We start from the raw sequence: 19147 nt of genomic DNA on the forward strand, positions 1-19147 counted from the left end.
AATGTTCTTTGCCTTTTGTTTTGTAGTTGATTCTGCTCCGGCAGTGTTGTGAAGATTTTAGCGTCAGCGTCATCCGCATTTTTACCGTAAGTTCGAATTTGATGTCAGCGTTACTGCTAATGCCAGCCAGGGGCGCACATTCCATGGAGGCAGAAAAGCAGTGCCCATCATAATTTACCCGCGTGACATATAAAAACGCAACCAGTACCTCGGCTGTCCAAACTTAAAACACAGTAAGGGACATTTTTTTAGTACGTTTTTTTGTATTTTTGGACTAAGTAGAACCTACTTAGTCCAAAAATGCAAAAAAAGCGTACAAAAAATGTCCCTTACTGTGTTTTGAGTTTGGACACCCGACCTGTCCTACCTTACTAAGTCGTACCTAGCTAACCTTACGACCTACCTCTGCTGCCTACTCTAATTCATTATCTTCACTCCACTGATGCATGGAGTCGGCAGATCGCCGAGCCGCAGATCGTGAGCCGCACTCTTTCATCATCGTTAAGCCCGTACTCGCAATAATAGAATTCAGTTAGCATCCGGCAACGCTGAGTGCCGGACGTCCAGTCACGCCCAATTTTTTTTAGAATGTACGAGTATGTTTTTTTTAGAATAAACAATATGTTGAAATTCAATACAAAAACGATGTTTCAGGAAGAACAAAATCTACTGCGCCAAATGTTACCAGGGTTTAAAGAAAATTAAGTTGCGATTTATGGAATACTGGGCCTTAATCATTTAATTTTTTATTCTACATATATATTTATAACGGAGAACATTCTCCTACAAGAAACAATTGAACCGGATATTAATTTGTTTCTTAAATTTACAATCAAGTTTTATTATTATTTTTTTATATCTTCATAGATGACGAAGAATACGGATATTTACAGAGCTTTACCTTATTATGGTTATTTACCGATTTCTTTAAAATTTTAACAGAACATCGAATTTAAATACGCGCCTGTTTTTATATTAGAAATATGGGCTTTATATTGTTTTTTTTTTTTTTTTTTCAAATTTTAAATTTTTATTTTAACCAGACTTGACACAGCAACACGTGTTAGGGCAAAACTAGCTTAAAATATAATTAAAACCATTTGAACAGAAAAATAAACGTATAATTTATTCCTTCGCACAGGATGTGCCTTAAAATAGTGAATACGTGAAAATGAAAATCATATTCATATGTGTTTGTGAAACGTTAAATAAAAGTATCTTATAATTTTTACGCTATTATACCTTAATCCACAATTAAACTACCGTGCTCATTATAAGTTTCTGCTGATTAAAAAATATAAGCAGATTAACTCATTGGATTACCAATAATTTATGCCCATTCTGTCCAGGATTACTGTTAGGCGGTTTAAATATAATGACCTAGATATAGACATGGGCGACCGAATTATAAAATCGAATTAAATAACGACTTATTTAAAAACAAATCATTAATCCAGTATGGATGGGTAGGAGCATACAACAACGCACTGAATAGTAAAGAGAACAACGATAAACGTGATCCTTAATTCAAGAAAACTTATTGAATAAAAACATTCTAATAATGTGCCCTCACTGATATTTCCCATGCCCAGGACACATTTTGCATACGGTACTTATTTATAAAACTTTATCAAAGAAAATTTTGATGACATGCAATCAAACACGACATGGAAAGCTCTTTTATATTTTGTTTCATTATTAAATGACTTTATGGAAAATGAAAGCAGGTTGTACAACTTTATTGCGTAATAATAAAATAACAAAAAATAACCAAAAGAGGTATGTGTTTTAAATTTTGTGGTTTATGTACGTTTACATAAAATTTGTGAATTGTGATTTGTGTACACTGCCGGGAGGTGCTTTCTTGTGTTATATGAGAGTAATGATTATTAAATGCAAATGTAAGGATAGCTTATGTATAGTTGTTTGACTGTCATAAGTTGTAATTTGTTTAATATTGCCTCTGTGGGAGTTCGTCTCGAAACTTAAATCATTATTTTCATTTTTGACTTGTTGGCAACAAAAAAAAATTGAAAATACATTACTCGTACCACTTCTTCCTCATGAGCCCTCTGTCCTTCACTGCTGGATATAGGCCTCTTCCCCTTCTTTCCATTTCCTCCGGTCGGTTGCTGCTTGCAGCCAGTTTCTACCCCCCACAGCGACTATGTCGTCGGACCATCTCTTTTGGGGTTTTCCGACACCATTTTTGTTCTCCCATGGTCTCCATCGTAAAAATTTTGGAATCCATCTTGTGGGGTTATGTCTTGCAATATGTCCCGCCCATAGCCATTTGAGTTTTGCCACGCGATCCATGATATCCTCTACTTTGGTTGTTTTCCTGGTATTCCTACCACCCCAACCAATAATCCCATACTGTAGAACAGTGTTCCGCAAACTTTTACTATTCGGAGTACACCTATCAAATTAAGGAATTTCAGAGGTACATATTTACCATATCATGGTAACATATTTAACATATTAGGTTTAATGCGAAATGTGAGCTTACTTAACTGAGCACAGGCAATCGAAATTTGGAGCAATTGTGTTATTTTCACAAAAATAGACTTTTTTCCGCGGCAACCACGGTACACCAGTATGCCGCGGCACACGCTTTGCGGAAACATGCTGTAGAAAATAAGCTTTAAAAAAATATAGGTTCTATCTTATTCGGGTATCTAAAAAAGTAACAGTTACCCATTGGTCGCATCTCTATTAGTACATATGTTTTGTAATTTACGAAATATGTACATTTATGCGCATAACAAAGCATCAAACCGTAATTAGCTTACGTTTAGAACTTGAGTTAATCCCGCTTGCGGTGAAAGGCTTGATTAGTTGTTGTGTTGTATCGCGAAATCCTCTGCGCAGCTATTATTCATACAATATCAAACCCAAACCACATTCGGTTAAATGAGCATTTAATATTATATAGTAAACATCAGTATCTCGCCTCATTATCTGCCGGGATGATAAATAATGAACCCTCGATCGAATCTACTGCCATGTTCTCCAATACAAAATGGATGGGTAGAAACTAAGTCAAATTAAAACTATATACATATATAATACATAATTAAGTATGTAAATGTTCGTTTGTTTAAAATCTCAAATCTCTCTTAACTTACTCACCATCACGCCGCTTCCCACAGGGGTGGGCAGAGAAAATATAACGCCACACTAATCTGTCTTTGCAAAACCTCTTCCACATTCATGCATCTGCTGATACATTTCCGCCGATTATCTCGACTCCTGACCTGATCGCGCCCAAGTATTTGAAATACTCGATCATACCAAATTTTCCCCGGTCTTCATCTGCTTCTATTGCCACCTAAATTCGCTTTATAAATTTGTTTTACTGTTCTTTCTTTACTAATTCACTGATTGCATTTGAAAGTATGGCTGACGGTGGCGAATTCAGTTAAGAAATTTGTGATCACTTAAACCAGCCAGACATCCAATTTATTTCGTGTAAAAACGATAGTTGCTTGCTTCTCTCAAGTTGAGACACCTTTAATACTGATATATCATCTATAGGGTGAATGATCCAATGTCTGATAAAATAAATAATGATATAATAATGTTTATCATTGTCGATAGCCTTATTGAAAATGAAAACCTTTAAATGCTCTAATGATATCCAATTCTGACCCTTTTTGTATGAATACCAAGTCGTCTATTTTTTTATTCCTATTTTTTTTAGTATTAAGTCATTCTTAACCCATCGATGGCGACGCAAAACCACGTAGGTAAACTACGATAAAATAATATCACGTTCGTGTATATTTGGTTCGTGATTTACGCTGTCGCCAGCACGACACCCCGTGTAATATAGTTTTTCCAATCTTTGCTCGGTGAAAAAAAAACTTGATATTTACCGCGACAGAAACAATAAAGGTTGGGAATAGTTTTTCCGTGTCGTGTGATTTTATTGGCTTTGCCGCGGAGTAACGTTGGTATGATGTTGGACTTTCCCTTGCCAATCTGTCCGCAGTTGTTATCAAGAGTGCCTACTCAATAATGAACCATATTACTATACACGAGACCTACACAGTTTACTATATTATCGTGTAAATATGCAGAGATTCTCAATCATTTTTTTAAAGGTGGTGCCCCTGTTAGCCCTTAGTTTACATGACATCAAAAATTTCAAAACTAATTCAGTTTTGGATGATTTTCAAGTAGTATTTTTTTATGTAAAAAATCTTATGATACAAATTAATTAAGATTTTTGATGATTTTGAAAAGGCATTTTTATGTAATTATCTAACGTCAAAGTTGCTCTAAATTCTTGTTACGGCTTTTACTTTGTAAATTTATGGCCTATTAATAAATGTGAGTGGGTTTACTCTTTATGATCAAAGTGACTATAATTTCACGTAATTCTTGAATTAAATGTTTGTGACAAAAACACTCGCTGTGAAGAAGCACGAATTTGGTTAGATCATTTATAAAAAGTTAAATCTCCCCCCCCCAAAAAATCACATTGGTCGGGACGTGCGACTTGAATCCTTTGGGATTTTAATGCCTTTGAGATTTTAAGCCATTGTAGTTTATAAAAATAGTTCAATATTAATTTATCAAGAAAATAGTTTAATGTATATAAGTAGTCAATGTCTTTTCGTTGCTGTCACTCTAATCTTGTGGACCCCAATAATTCTACGATGGAGACATTGGGAGAACCAAAGAGATGTCGGAAGACCCCAAAAGAGATGGTCCGACGACTTAGTCACTGTGAGGGGTAAAAAATGGCTGCAAGCAGCAACTAACCGGAGGAAATGGAAAGAAGGGGAAGAGGCCTATATCCGGCAGTGGTTAGAGGGCTCATAAAGAAGAAGAAGAAGAATCTTGTGGATACATGCTATGGAAGCACAGGTTGGTTGGCCTAAGGGAGAATTGTCACCACCTCTTTCGCAGTACGTAAAAGCGAATTCTGCTCGAGCTCATATCGAACATCAACGGAAAGAGACATGTCATTCCGCAAATCCACTCAGGGCCGGCGGTAAATACATACACATTTACATTTCGCCGCGTATTATTTACAAAGCAATCTGCCGTACTGTCTATTAGCATGCATCATTAATAATAATAGCCTTTTAATGCTTTGATTATCTTCCCCGACGCACCCCGTACGTCGCAGCGCGGTCCTCCGCATTCTGGCATTGTCATTCGCTTTGTTTTACATAATTTCAATTGCTCTCTGGCTATAAATCGCATTTATGGATTCAAATTAAACGAAGCTTTTTTTTAATTATAATTTAAGGGACCCGAATAACAGCAAACGTTGTGTTTGCAATTTGTTCGGCTATAGTGGATGTATTAATATATTTATAAATAATTTTTACCCTCACAATATTCAGTGATATATACACAGGTGTATGTCACAGGTGTAAAATTTAAAAATATATTGTGTTATAATTTTAAAGTGATAGGTAAATATATTTCAGAAAATTTAATATTTTAAACAAACTTACATTAGTATTTTTATTAATATAGATAAATAAAAAGAAGCGCATATTTGAATCCAACGTTATGTCAAAATTTCAAAGCAACCGGTGAATAATTTTAGGATATATTAGATTTTGAACGAACTAATTTTTACATTTTTTATTTAGATTTCATGGCTATTAATTTTAAATGAGTTTAATAGTGAAATATTTGTTTTTTGATTAAGGTATTTTAATGAAAAATGTTTAATTTAATTTTAAATGAAGACTATTGATTCTGACCGCCAAATATTGTAAATTTTCAGGATAAGGTCGTGTAATTTGGTAACTTGTCAATTTATGGCGTCCTGGGCGGCCGTGTATCCATTACCCGCATTTATAAACTGCGGAAACTCGGTGATAAATTATTTACGGCGGATTATTCGGGAAACTTTTGGCCGGGAAATTATATGAACGTCGGGCCCTCGGCGCCCGGGGTAGGCCGATACCCGGCCCCGCCGCTAAATATTCATAAGAATTATGTTAAAATGTATCCGCACATTTTGTTGTCTCGCGACCCCGTTCCGAGATGTGAAATCGCCAACACTGACTCGGTCAGAGTTAATTAATTTGTTGAAAAATGTTTTTAAATATATGCTAATTATTTTTAATGAAAATGTTTATTCATATAAATTTATTTGTTTCAAAATATGTATTTATTTATGTACCGTAGAACGGGGCTACTTGAACTTTAATGTGTTACTTGAGCCCAGTGCAAAAAAAAACTGTATTTGGTCTACAATAATGAACGTATCAACATGATTCATTGTTTCCCTGACAGGTGACACTTATTGTCACGATACTTCGATCGATACCACGATCTAAATATTTTTTTGTACTGGGCTCAAGTAACACATCAATGAGCCGTTCTACGGTAAATCAATTTATGAGATTTAAGTTTTGTTTAATTTAAGACATTTCTTGGTGGAACTGCATTTTATAGAATAAAATAACAACTACTTATGTGGTTTTTTTCCATAGAAATATTCATGTGGAAAAAACTACAAAGTTGTTATTTTATTTTATAATCATTTATGGTTGATTTTAATAAGTTTAAAAAAAATAGCACAGACTTTTATGAAATGCATCTAAGATTCTTCTTGAATTATTTTGCACTCTAGGATTATGATTAAAATTATTTTGCATAAGTGTAATTTGCTATTTTTTGTAAACTTGATTTTTTGACCAGTTATTTTTATTCAAAACATTTCGAGTATATGCAAATCTTTGTTTACACATTTATTTACTTATGCAAATCAAACAAAACAATGCATGGTTGAGTTGAGTAAGTTTTTCATTTAGAAGAGACTTTTATTAAATGAAAAATTCTTCCCCAATTATATTACATACGTGGGAGACGCCTGAAAATGGAATTTTCTTTATTAAGTAACCATCTTTTACCAGTTATTTTTATCCACAATATTTTAACGTATTCAAAGTTTGAACATCTGCTAAGTTGACAAAACCCAGATTTGTAAATAATGATTTGGACACTCGAAATATGGTGACTTTTCAAGTTTGTTACCGGTATTAGAGAAATATCATTCCGTGTAATTTTTATAGGATATTTTTCGTAAAATACTATTTCTAGGGCGCTTAAAAAGACTTGGATAATAATAATAATATGATGATAATGATAGATAAAATAAATAAACATAAAACCTCATCAATCGGTCTCGGGGCGTCGAGTGGGCGGAGTCTGGAGTGGAAAAAAAGATGAGCCGACTATTAATACGCCTTCTTCTCGATTTTCTTGGGCTGGAGAGTGACCATAAACCAAAAAGCACCTCGTTGATTCCTAATTCGATGCTACAGTGTACAGTGCCCTTTTCGATGCAACACCATAGGTACGAGGTAGGTACGAGATACCTGTTCCGACCCATCTCCGACTCGAGGGAGTGTTAAATTTCCGGCTAGGTGCCCATCTACTGAACCAAAAAGCTTGTTTCTTCAACCCCCAAATTGAATAATCCCTCTCATGATAATAATTACTGAAAAATGATTTTACAGGCTCTGTGTAGTTGGGTAAACGCTCAACTACCATCTCGGGTATTGCTATATTCACGTATTTTTACACAATTCCGCCCACTTTTATTTTCCTACCCGCGTGGAGGGTTTGTTATTTTAATTTTTAAAGTCATTTTACTAACACAGATGGTGCGCAAGGCACCCCATCAGATTGACGCGGTGTTAATTTGATCGCCCATTATATGAAGGTAAGGTGATCAGTCTTGCGCTCCAGATTATTGGATGAAGGGTCGTTCATAAAAACGTATAAATCGAAATCGTCGTTAACGAGAACGTATAAATTGATGTCGTCGTTCATGAGAACGTATAAATTTATATCTTCGTTCATGAAAACGTATAAATTGATATCGTCGTTCATGAGAACGTATAAATTTATATCTTCGTTCATGAAAACGTATAAATTGATATCGTCGTTCATGAGAACGTAAAAATTGACACCATTGATGTCGAACGTATAAATTGATATGCTCGTAAAGACATATATTTCCTTATATTTTTAGCATTTGAGCAGTGGCTGGGATAAAAGCCCGTATTATTTTATTTCTATATCCAATGCCACATTGATGAGAATCGTTTTGTCCCCGTATCCAACTACGTATCGGGTTTCCGTTTCCCGATGTCGGCCGCGCGGGGGAAGTTTTACCAAATTGGGTCCCGGAACTTTTCTTCTTCAGCCGCGCGGCTCGAGATTTTACCCTTTTTTGTATCCAGATATATAATGTTTTTGTATCCAGTGGGTAAAGTTTCTTAGCAGATTACATCTTCTTCCTTTTGTTTCTTTAGATTCGATTCCGAAACGCGTAGTTTTCTCACGGTTTTCGGATAAAATTTACCATAGTTATATGAACAATTTTCTTAATGGAAGTGGTATCTTCATTTTTTAATGAATGCGTTCCCTTAGAAGATTGTTTGTAAAAATCGTTACAGTTAAAAAATAATATATTAGACTGAGTATCACAAAAAGATATATGAGATGATTTGGACGTTTGGAGTGAACGAATGGCGAGAGAATGACTAAGAGAGTATATTTTTCAAATTTGAATGGGAAAACAAAACGAGAATGGCCAACCTAAAAATCTGGTCGTGTCAAAAGCCTACATAACCGCACGTATGATTAGACGTATGGATATAGAGGAAGCTAGGAGTGTATGTCAAAACAGACGAGTCTGATCTTCCAGCCTCTCTGGCTACCCCCGTCGAGAAGCAGGGTGATGATAGTAGTAATCTGGAAATACCCTAATAACTTGTAGTAGTTGAACCCGACTACTATAAGCTGCCATACTTGGACATTGTGCAGTCACTATATATAAATCCCATTCTGTGCATTGGCGTTTTAAGCAGTCGCAATCGATAGCTGCAGTTGTCTTGCAGTCTTTATTAGTATTAATGGACGAATTCGTTTCTTTATTTTTTTTATTTATATTGTTATTTCATTATTTACTTAAGAAAATTTCCTGTCGAAATACAACACAAGGATTCGTGTGCTCTTTCGTCCGTGGCTCTTTTTTTATTTGTTTTTATTTTTATTTTTTACGGAACAAAAACAACCTCGCTAATTACGCGTACGCCCCGCTTTTGTCAACACCGTTTTAAAATCTATTTACTGGCGTTGTTTATTCCGCGTTTTACGTTTGTAAACACAGAACTGGGTCAAATCCCGGATCGATAGACAATATTTATCCTTTCTGAACCCTTGCCGCGTGTCGTGATTCGTGATTGTAACGCGTTTGCCTCCGACAAACAGTATCCCGAATTGAGCCGGACTGTGTTTCGAGCCAACATTTGTGGGAATTACCGGAAATAATCATAACCGCTTATGTTGTTATTTGTTGCGATGAAATCGACGGGTTGGCAATATGGAAAGGGTCTTATTATTCGTGTAAGCATCGCAGGTCTTAGATTAGGGGCGCTAGACGTCTAGCGATTGGGGGCGCCCAACGTCTAACGATTGGGCTCACCCGACGTCAACGATTGGGGCCACCCGACGTTTAGCGATTGGTGGCGTCCAACGTCTAGCGATTTTGGGCGTAGGCAGCCCCAAGTAGCTAGGTTGGTTCACCTTCTTTCAATTTTAGTCCTCAAATGATAATTCTTTTTCATTTTTACACTTGTCCGCATCCGATGGTGCATAAGGCACTGAATCGCGTCAAATCAGTGTTATCTTGGTCGTCAATCACATGAAACAAAGTTGACCAGTCGAGCGCTTCAGGCCGATCCAGAGTGAATAAATATGGAAACGAAAAATTACTTAATATTTTTTAGACCCTCCCTCTTTTTTAACTTAAATGATAAGATAGTATTAAGTAAAAATGTATAGGAATTATATGAAATCGTATTAAAAAATGTAAGTATAGTAATAAAAAAAAATAATAATGATTTTTTTTTATTCGCGAGAACGCACGTTGTTCTCGTAATCGCGTTGTATTAGGACGACGCCGACGCCTAATGGAACCACCACTATTCTACAATATACACTCGGATAAATAAAACAGTACTATTGCATACGGAGAATATAATATTATATAATTAGCAGAATGGCGTTGAAAACATCAAGAATAACTTATAAGGTTTAACGACTCACTAGCGTAAAAGCATTAGCGTGTAACAGCTACCCTGTATTAAAAAAATTTCGTCAACATCACAACTCAACCTTTGGGACAAAATAATAATTTGCTGCAAATCCAGACTCGGCCAAAGACACTCGTTTTTCATAGCTCCAAACTGTTTAATGCATTTCACAAATACTATATGTTAGACATTAATTACCTTAGTTGGTTTCGATTTAAAATTTCGCTTAAATTATTCATTAAAAAAGAAGACCTGAGTACCTTCTTCTTTTAAACGTATAACTTATATAGTACATATTCGCTAACTTTTTTCATTTTTATCTTTTTGAATTTTGTTTTCTTTTAAAGTCAAATATTTGTATTTTACAGTAGCACTTTTAATCTAATTTCTTGCTAGCGCCCTTTATTATGACCTAAAATATAATGTTTACCCACACACAGACCATGGCTTTGTGGGATCTTTTTTGTATTATCTTTTTTTGTACTTGTTATTATAATGTATTGTGAAATGCAAAATAATTATTTAAAGAAAGTAAAATGGTACGTCAGGTGTTCTAAAAATAGCGCGGATTCACAAGTCGCTTTTGGAAAGGTGTTCACTTCGTACAAATTGAATGGAATCCGATATAGTAGCTCTCTTATCACAGATTCTCCCCGCGATATAAATAGCTCGTCTTCTCTCAATAGACACTTGTTTTCTTGTTTACGTCTCCCCCCCCCTCTCACCCCTATCCGACCATCATCCACCCCCGTCGGACGGGGAAGATCCGACGATTAATAATATAAGCTTTTAGAAAGCTTGCCGGGTGTCGAGAAATATTTTTGAACATTGCTATGGAAGTTGTAGGTATGGAGAGAAATGGCCTTTTGGCTCCTATCGCGTCGCGAGTCATGTCGTAGGCAAACAATCAAGAGTTAAAATTATTTTAAAAAAATATATAACTCGTTTTTATTTTTACTTTTTTTTCTTGTGTGTATATTATGTGAAAATAGATTTTAAAAAATATAAATGAAAAGTATGTTTTTTTTGTGGATCTCCACAAAAAAAACAATAAAAGAAATATATTATTTTAAACTTTATTTTTGGCAAATGAAATTCAAAAAATAATGTTTCTAAAAACGCGAAAATTATTATTTTTCTTGAATGAGTCTGAAAATCAGTCGAAAACCGGGAATATTGCGAAAATATAAGCTGGAAAACTCAATATATTTGAACAATTTATGAGTTTTGTTTTAAGTAGGAAGGACTAGATGCTATCCCAATTTATTTTTAATGCATTAATTTTTGTCTCGTTTTTGTGTAAAAAATAAAGAAATTTAAATCTAGTATCTTGACACTGCTATTTCATATCCTTGCAAGTGATTTTTGTTTTCTCGATTTTGAAATTTCGCTTTTGTGTTTGATTTTTTTTCCATTCCCCCTGAAGAAAATAATATTTTTCCTTCAGCAATTCATTGATAGAAAGTCTTTTTTAGATTGTAAAAATAAGAAACGTCAGCACAATTCCAACATCTAGTTAGTGTCTTATTTGTGTGAGTGAGAAAAAATGTTTTGAAATCTTCAAAAGCACGATGTTTTCGATACGATTTTATTGGTAAGGAATATCGCTATGACACCGTAAACTACCCTTTACGAATTTATCCTTACACCACTTCGATAAAAAGGGTAGGTACTCGAATTTACATAATTTGCGATGCCTCCCTCGCCCGTCTTCTTGTCAATAATTTGGAATATCTTGTGAAAAAATATGATTGCGCCCCTGTGTCTGGAAAAATCTCACAGAAATGTTTTCGACCGACTATATTTTGCTTACACACATACATATTTGGGATGCTCAATTTTCTTATGGGTGTATACAAGTATAACATTATAGTTGTTTTTTTTTATGTACTAAAAAAAATATTTTCAACATTTTAATGTAGTTTTTTATTATTATTTCATTCAGTTACATTTTTTTATATACTTACACTTTAATACAATTTCTATACATTTCTACTTAATACAATCTTTTTGCTGTGCTGAGCCTCTCCCAAAAAGAGACTGAGCTATTGTTCTTGGAGAGGGACTTTTTCACCTTTTTTTATAGTGACATGTTACATATTAAAAAAAAAAAATTGTTTTTCATTCTTTGTATTTATTTATAACGAAACTCATTATATTTAAATCTGGTATAATATTTTACATGCACATATTGGTTTGACTGGCTTACAATACCCTATTTTGTATAGATATATCATAATAAAAAAAATCATAATACCTCGAAAAATCTGAAATATATAATTTAATAAAACAGAATATTCACCATACCGTAAGATGTGTTTGCAAAATATTTTCATGTGAATGGATTTTCATCCAACACCGAGCTTCTTCTTGTTTAATTATTGTAATTGTCGTATTGTGAGTTTGAGACCCTGAGATGAGATAAGGAGATGGCAGCGAGACTGGTGTGATCTGCGGTGTTGGAACTATAATTAATGGTGTTTCTCTCTTCTTTGTTACAGAAACAAAACAAGAGTTAGAAGATCTAATGGCAGATATTAAGAAAACAGCCAACAAAGTCAGAGCTAAATTAAAAGGTATGTAAAATTTGTTTATTATGTATGAAATTATTCCAAATTACGTGGTAGGGAGATAAATTAGATCAACCCTTTTTATCAAATATTTGAATTAATGACAATTTGTGTGATAAATCAAAGAAGTTGACAAATATTCCTTATTAAATAAGAGTTTAAATAATAATAAAAAATTGCCACCTCTGGCTATTTTTTTCTCCTCAGGAAGTTATCGAAATGAAAATAGTCTTATAATTCACATGGCCTATAGCCTGCCACTGGCCGGTTTTAGTGCTCACCTTATACAGTGTAACATTTACCATTCCGCCCATGATTTACAACCAAATAACCCAAGTTTCAAAAGCTATATATCTTTTATGCAACTTTTTCGGAATCTCCAATTTTTTCACTTGAGATTTTCCTATATAAATTAAGTGATTATAGCAGAGTCTTCTACTTTGTGGATGTGGGATTATTTTCCCAAATATTTGACATACATACCAAGAAACTCCTGAGTATATAATTTTTTGACTAGTTATTTCCTGTTTAATTTGTGATTATTGTATTTTGTAACTGAATTGAGAGTAAACATTTTTGTGTTGTGTCTGGCGTACAGTGATAGAGCAGAACATCGACCAGGAGGAGCAGACCAACAAGTCATCGGCGGATCTGCGGATAAGGAAGACGCAGCACTCCACGCTGAGCCGCAAGTTCGTGGAGGTCATGAGCGAGTACAACCGCACGCAGACCGACTACAGGGAGCGCTGCAAGGGGCGGATACAGCGTCAGCTCGAGATCACCGGCCGCACCACCACCAACGAGGAGCTGGAGGAGATGCTGGAGCAGGGCAATCCCGCCGTCTTCACGCAGGGGGTCAGTACACATACTGTTGCAGCTTACTCCGACAGGGTGCTTCAAACTGCGCATTAGAGCTTGAGTCGAGTTTCTTGAATGATTGAGGTTGAGATGGTTTCTAAATGTGAAAGAACCATGCAGTGTCTCAATATTGCCATAGCTATTCATTCATCTCAATTTGCGAAGCGGCCACGTGATTTCAGATTCTTGACAAAGTTTTATTTACCTCGACTACATTTCATCCAAGCTGTCTGTATTCAGACTTACTTCACGAACTGCACCGGTTACACTTTCCCAAAAGGGTTGAATATACATTCTGTCTACTCATGTATAAATCAATACATAGCTCCAGGATATCTAAAAGAGCTGTGTATTCCAGACTAATTTGTCTCACGCTTTGATTGGCTACATCTGCTATGGATAGAGTGATCTTACCAGCTCGCAACTAGCGCACTAAATTTGGGAAACATGAGATAATATCATTATTACATAAGTGTAATATAGATAATGTCTTTCATGGAAAAGTAGTGTCGCATTTTTTCCCAGGCGCAGACATTGTCAATAGTCACCAATTAACTATTTCCCCATAAAGATTATTTAAGAGTTACCTAGTTGTAGTAATAACATCATTTTATAATTCAAAATATTTTTATCGGGGACTCTTCTGTATTCAAAAATTAATTTAGGTTTTTTTTATCATTTTGGTATAATTTCAGATTGTAATGGGTACATTGGTATAATAAGTATGATCAATTGTTGTATTTTGAAACTTCCCACACGGTATATAATTTAATACAATCTTTGTGTGATATTTTAAACCTCATATTTGTAGATATATCAAATGAATTTGCAGCAAAATGATGAAGCCGAAATAAGCATTATCAATATAATTAAGAAAGGTGTGTTGAGATGGTTCAGACATGTGGAACGAATGAGTGAAGAAAGAACAGTAAAACACATTTATGGGACAAATGTAGTTGGAAATACCTAAGAAAATTTGACATAATAAAGTATATTAAATGCTTGAAAGTGGTCAGGTCAGGAATGGAAAGTATCGGCGGCTACGTATGAGGAGATACATGCATGTGGAAGAGACGAATAATTTTTGCAAAGACGTAGTGTGGTGTTCTATTCTCTCTACCTACCAAAGTAGGGAAGTGGCATGATGGCTAGTTAGTTAGTTTTATATTAATCCTAAAACATTTTGTATTTCAAAATAAGGTAACTAAAGGACATATATGCTATTTTCAGAAAATGTATTACATTGGGTAAATGGCATTTTTGAGAATAGGTGTCTAGGAAGAATTTTAGGTGTGTAGTGGTTCGACTTTGTGAGGAATGAAGAGATAAGGCATAGGACGCAGCAAATCTTGGTCACAACTGGCATCAAGAAAAGGCGATTCAGTTGGCTTGACCATGTACTCCGCATGCCTCCCGAGAGCCGCCATCAAGCTTGCCTCTTTTACAAAGCATCAGGTTCGCTCTGCCCACGATGATCACTGCTGACAATTCGTCGGCAGCTCTCGTCTGAACTTCTGGACGCAAAACTTGATTTGGGAAGATGCAAGGGAGCTGGCAGCCGACAGAAAAGCCTGGAGACAGTTTGAGCACTCCGTATGCTGTGTGTACATAAGGAGTGGATATGGTCAAAAAAGAAATGGCGTATAACCCTGTATACTTTCAACTGTGGCGCTGGTTATAATGAAGATATTGGTGTACCTAATCACAGAATGTATGTAATGGGAATAATGGTGTAATTACAGATTATAATGGAGACACAACAAGCGAAGCAGACACTAGCCGATATAGAAGCTCGACACGCAGACATCATCAAGTTGGAGAACTCCATCAAGGAACTGCACGGGATGTTCATGGACATGGCTATGCTGGTTGAAAGTCAGGTCAGATTAATCTCGTCCAATTTTTTCATTATCGTTTAATTGATGTACACTTATATAATTTGATTTTGATTGAAGTTATAAAATACTAATCATAAATTAGCAGTTTATACTACAATAATTTTCATGTGCATATGATGCACAGTCAATATACCAACTTCTGGTTTAAAAAATATAGAATGCTTTCAAATGTAGGTACTAAAAAAGGAGTAATTTTTTATTCATATGTATGAATATTCTTAATTTTTTAAAAATATAAATCGAAAACATTTGTGATATTTTCTGATTCCTGTTGTTGACTATGAATTGTATTTATTTGTCTTCGAAGTATCAGCGCATTTGGATACCGTGCTGGAGCTCCCGGGTTCGATTCCCAGGGAGGGATGGGGGTGATAATAAGTTTAAGCACTTTTTGACTCTAATATTTATTTAATATAACCCTGTCTGGTTTCTCAAGCGCAGAACTGATCAGTCTGAACTGATCACTGGGTTGATAGGGTGCAGTGCCCCATACATCATTCATGCGGATAAAGGTTAGAAGAAGAAGAAAAAATAATGTTTGATAATTGAAATTGGGTATAGTCTGCACTGAAACCTATTGTAGTGTCACACTCTTTGACTGTACGTAGTGGATGTTTTAACAATCATACAGTGCATTGGGGAATGTATTGCTCAGAAGCAATATCCACCAACTGACCAAATTTATTTAGCCTTTTTGTGCTTCTGAAAATTGGTCACACCGTCACAGATTGCTGCAGACTCCTGTTCTAGCTGGAGGGCATGTTGACCATGATTGAAATAGAATAAAAATGGATATTCCGATGTAACAGGGTGAGATGATTGACCGCATAGAGTACCATGTGGAGCACGCGGTAGATTACGTCCAAACTGCCACTCAGGAGACCAAGAAGGCGCTCAAATATCAGAGCAAGGCTCGCCGGGTGAGTGAACATTCCGACACAAACATCCCGTTACACGCATCGCTAATTTTGCGTTTTTTTCTTTTTGTTTTGTCCTCGTCCCTTCCCCCGCCCTCTTGTTTATGTCTCGCTTGGAACTGTTTGCTGTTTTAATGCACCTACACGTTTGATTTGATAGAACCGCAATATCTTTTAACCCTCGTTTTTATTTATTTGATCGCACTCTTTGTTTTATTTTCCCTCTTCCCTTTTGTTATCTACTAATTGCTTTATTTACATTTTTTTAACACACTAACCAAAACTGTTTACTGATGTTTACTCTGCTCTCTGTCCGTATAAATATGTTTGTATACCTATTCTTCCTCGAACCATTTACATTGGTTCTCTGTTGTCTGGTGTTTGTATTTTGCCTTTGTCTGGGTATTCTCTATTAAACCACGGTGCTTTTGTAATAAGTGTAACCATTATATTAACATTTTATTTGTTTATTTTTATTGTATACTACTTTACTTACTGTATGTGCATTACTGTTTATTGTATGTATATATTTATATTACTATATCTTTAAAAACATATCTATTTGGTAAGTTTTCATGTTGTGAAATATCGCTTTTGTGTCTTTCTACCTATCGTCCGGTTACGAACTAATTATCAAACGGAACCGGTCTTCAGCCATTTCTCTACCTGTCCCTAACTCGCCTTACTTCCCCACTGTCCTTACTACTCTGAATGTTGTTTGCATTTTGGTCTTAAATAATGTTTTTAATAATTTTAATATCTTATCTATCAGATTATATTTTCTAATTTACAACAATATAAAATCAAAACTAAATAATCAAATTTTTATCTAAATTTCTTTGGATTGTCTCCTTCGCATCTATCCCCGTCGAACGGTGGCAATCGAATAACAACTTAACACGCCGATATCTGCCCAAACCTCGGGGTAGATTACCTTTCTTCCCCTCCTCGTGGCTTCCGTGAGCTTCCTCCCGTCCCCCGTACCCTCCGCAACCCTCTTCCCGCCCCAAACAGGGAGATCTGGTGAACCGGGTGGAATATCACGTGTCCCAGACTACAGAACACGTGGACGACGCTCGCGGGCAGCTCCAAACTGCCGAATACTATCAGCAGAAAGCCAGAAAGGTAACCTTCCGATAGCGCCTCATATATGTACACCCATACCGAGGACAATATCTCCCTCATACTCTCTTTCTTCCTTAGCAGATACACCCTCGCTTGAGTGAGCTCTTTGCCTATTTTGCCCGAAGCATTGTCATTTTGCATGTTCATTTTGTATGGCATGAAGATTTCCAAAAATTTCAGTTTAAAATGTGAGAACACATTTTGATTCTTTCTATTTGAATCATTAGATTGTCTTTAGATTTATTTGTTTGTCTGAAAAGTTCTTAACTAAAGCTATTATTTGGTTTAACATCTACATTCTAATATTACTAAATAAATTACCTGACCAATTAGCCATTTAGGATATTTCGCTTTGTGTAATTAAATCGCAAACATCGTGCCAGCCCGATTTTGGGTTCCAGAAACGCTACCTGTACTTTGATAAGTGAGAGTTCTTTAGAGTTTTATACTAAATTTTTAAATGTCAATTTGTACAAAATTTTATCAAGAATAGTAAAGGTAAATGAAACCTTAATGTGGCAATATAAAACATAACTAAATTGAATAATTTAAGATGTATAAGAATCATATATCTACTACAATCGTCAACAAGCAATGCTCAGTGATGGCAACTAGTGGAAACGCGCAATTTGCGCTTAGTTCAATCCAATCTCCAATGTCCGCCTCCGTAGTGTAATGGTCAGCACGCCCGGCTACCGTTCTGGAGGTCCCGGGTTCGATGCCCAGGGGGGATCAAATAAATATAAGTGATTTTTTCACTGTAATATTTATTCAATATTACCCTGGACTGGTACCTGAAGCGGAGGGCTGATCACCTTTCCTTCGTGTGTAAACGATCAAGATAACACTGTGTTCATATGAAGCAGTGCCCTATGCACCATTGGGGTGCGGATGAGGGTTTTATATATTATATTAATCCAATCTATTTCGATATACGCTGGCATGGTGAACACATTATGGTCCGCAATATGTTCACAGGTGTTGCAATTTTGTGATCTCTAAAAGGAGAAGTTCCTGTTGCCTATTCAATTAAGATATCCAGCATCATTCATCTATGTTAGTGTCTTGAGACTCTAAAGGAATGTTGTTTTACTCACTCTTATTTGAGGATTTTAAAGACCAAGCTATTTTGATCAAAGGGAGTGAGTGATTCACAGACCAATGTTGCAAGAAGTACCCAGCAGAATAGAAAGATCACCCTATCTGGACTTTACCTGGCCCCTAATGACAATTTTTTGTTTCGTAATATGAAGAAAAAAAAATGTGTGAAATCCATTTTCAATTTTTTTCATATTGATTTAAAAGCTTTTCAAGAAAAATATATGAAATGTTGGAGAGAATTTTTAGTAAATTTGTGAATTAGTAATATTTAATACTTTAGGCTGAGAACTTTTCAGACACATGGTAATGTTAATATCTCATTTATGTGAATCATCATTTTTTAACCATCCAACACCTTAATGAAGAGTAAGCTTAATGAAGAGTAGGGTCAATATCATAATGTAAAAACAATCATACAAGATGAATTGACTACAAAGTCATTTAATATGTAATTATTTTTATCAGTTAAGATATTGTGAATCATGCATCGTGAACACGTTCGCAGTTATGATATGGCGGTGAAATTCATGTCTCATTTAGGAAATGACAGCTTTGGCTATCAGCCAAACAATACTCTGTGCACAAAAGAATAGTGT

At 35.4% G+C, this 19147-nt stretch overlaps 1 protein-coding gene across 3 annotated transcripts in view; it reads left to right on the forward strand.

Moving 5' to 3' along the window:
* Syx1A (Syntaxin 1A) overlaps positions 1-19147 on the forward strand; it is a 219411-nt gene that overhangs the window by 185038 nt on the left and 15226 nt on the right. For 2 of the 3 annotated variants that reach the window (XM_088258209.1, XM_088258210.1), the window contains exons 4-7: positions 12584-12658; positions 13251-13507; positions 15253-15390; positions 16218-16328. In XM_088258209.1, coding sequence (XP_088114335.1) covers positions 12584-12658; positions 13251-13507; positions 15253-15390; positions 16218-16328 — 581 coding nt within the window. Of the gene's footprint in view, positions 1-12583; positions 12659-13250; positions 13508-15252; positions 15391-16217; positions 16329-17339; positions 17451-19147 lie in introns of all 3 variants that reach the window. The other variant, XM_088258211.1, reaches the window with a different exon arrangement.

Source organism: Brachycentrus maculatus, unplaced genomic scaffold (genome assembly GCF_059751285.1).
Source record: "Brachycentrus maculatus isolate JH-2025_06_01 unplaced genomic scaffold, ASM5975128v1 h1tg000091l, whole genome shotgun sequence".
In the NCBI taxonomy this organism is placed as follows: Eukaryota; Metazoa; Arthropoda; class Insecta; order Trichoptera; family Brachycentridae; genus Brachycentrus; species Brachycentrus maculatus.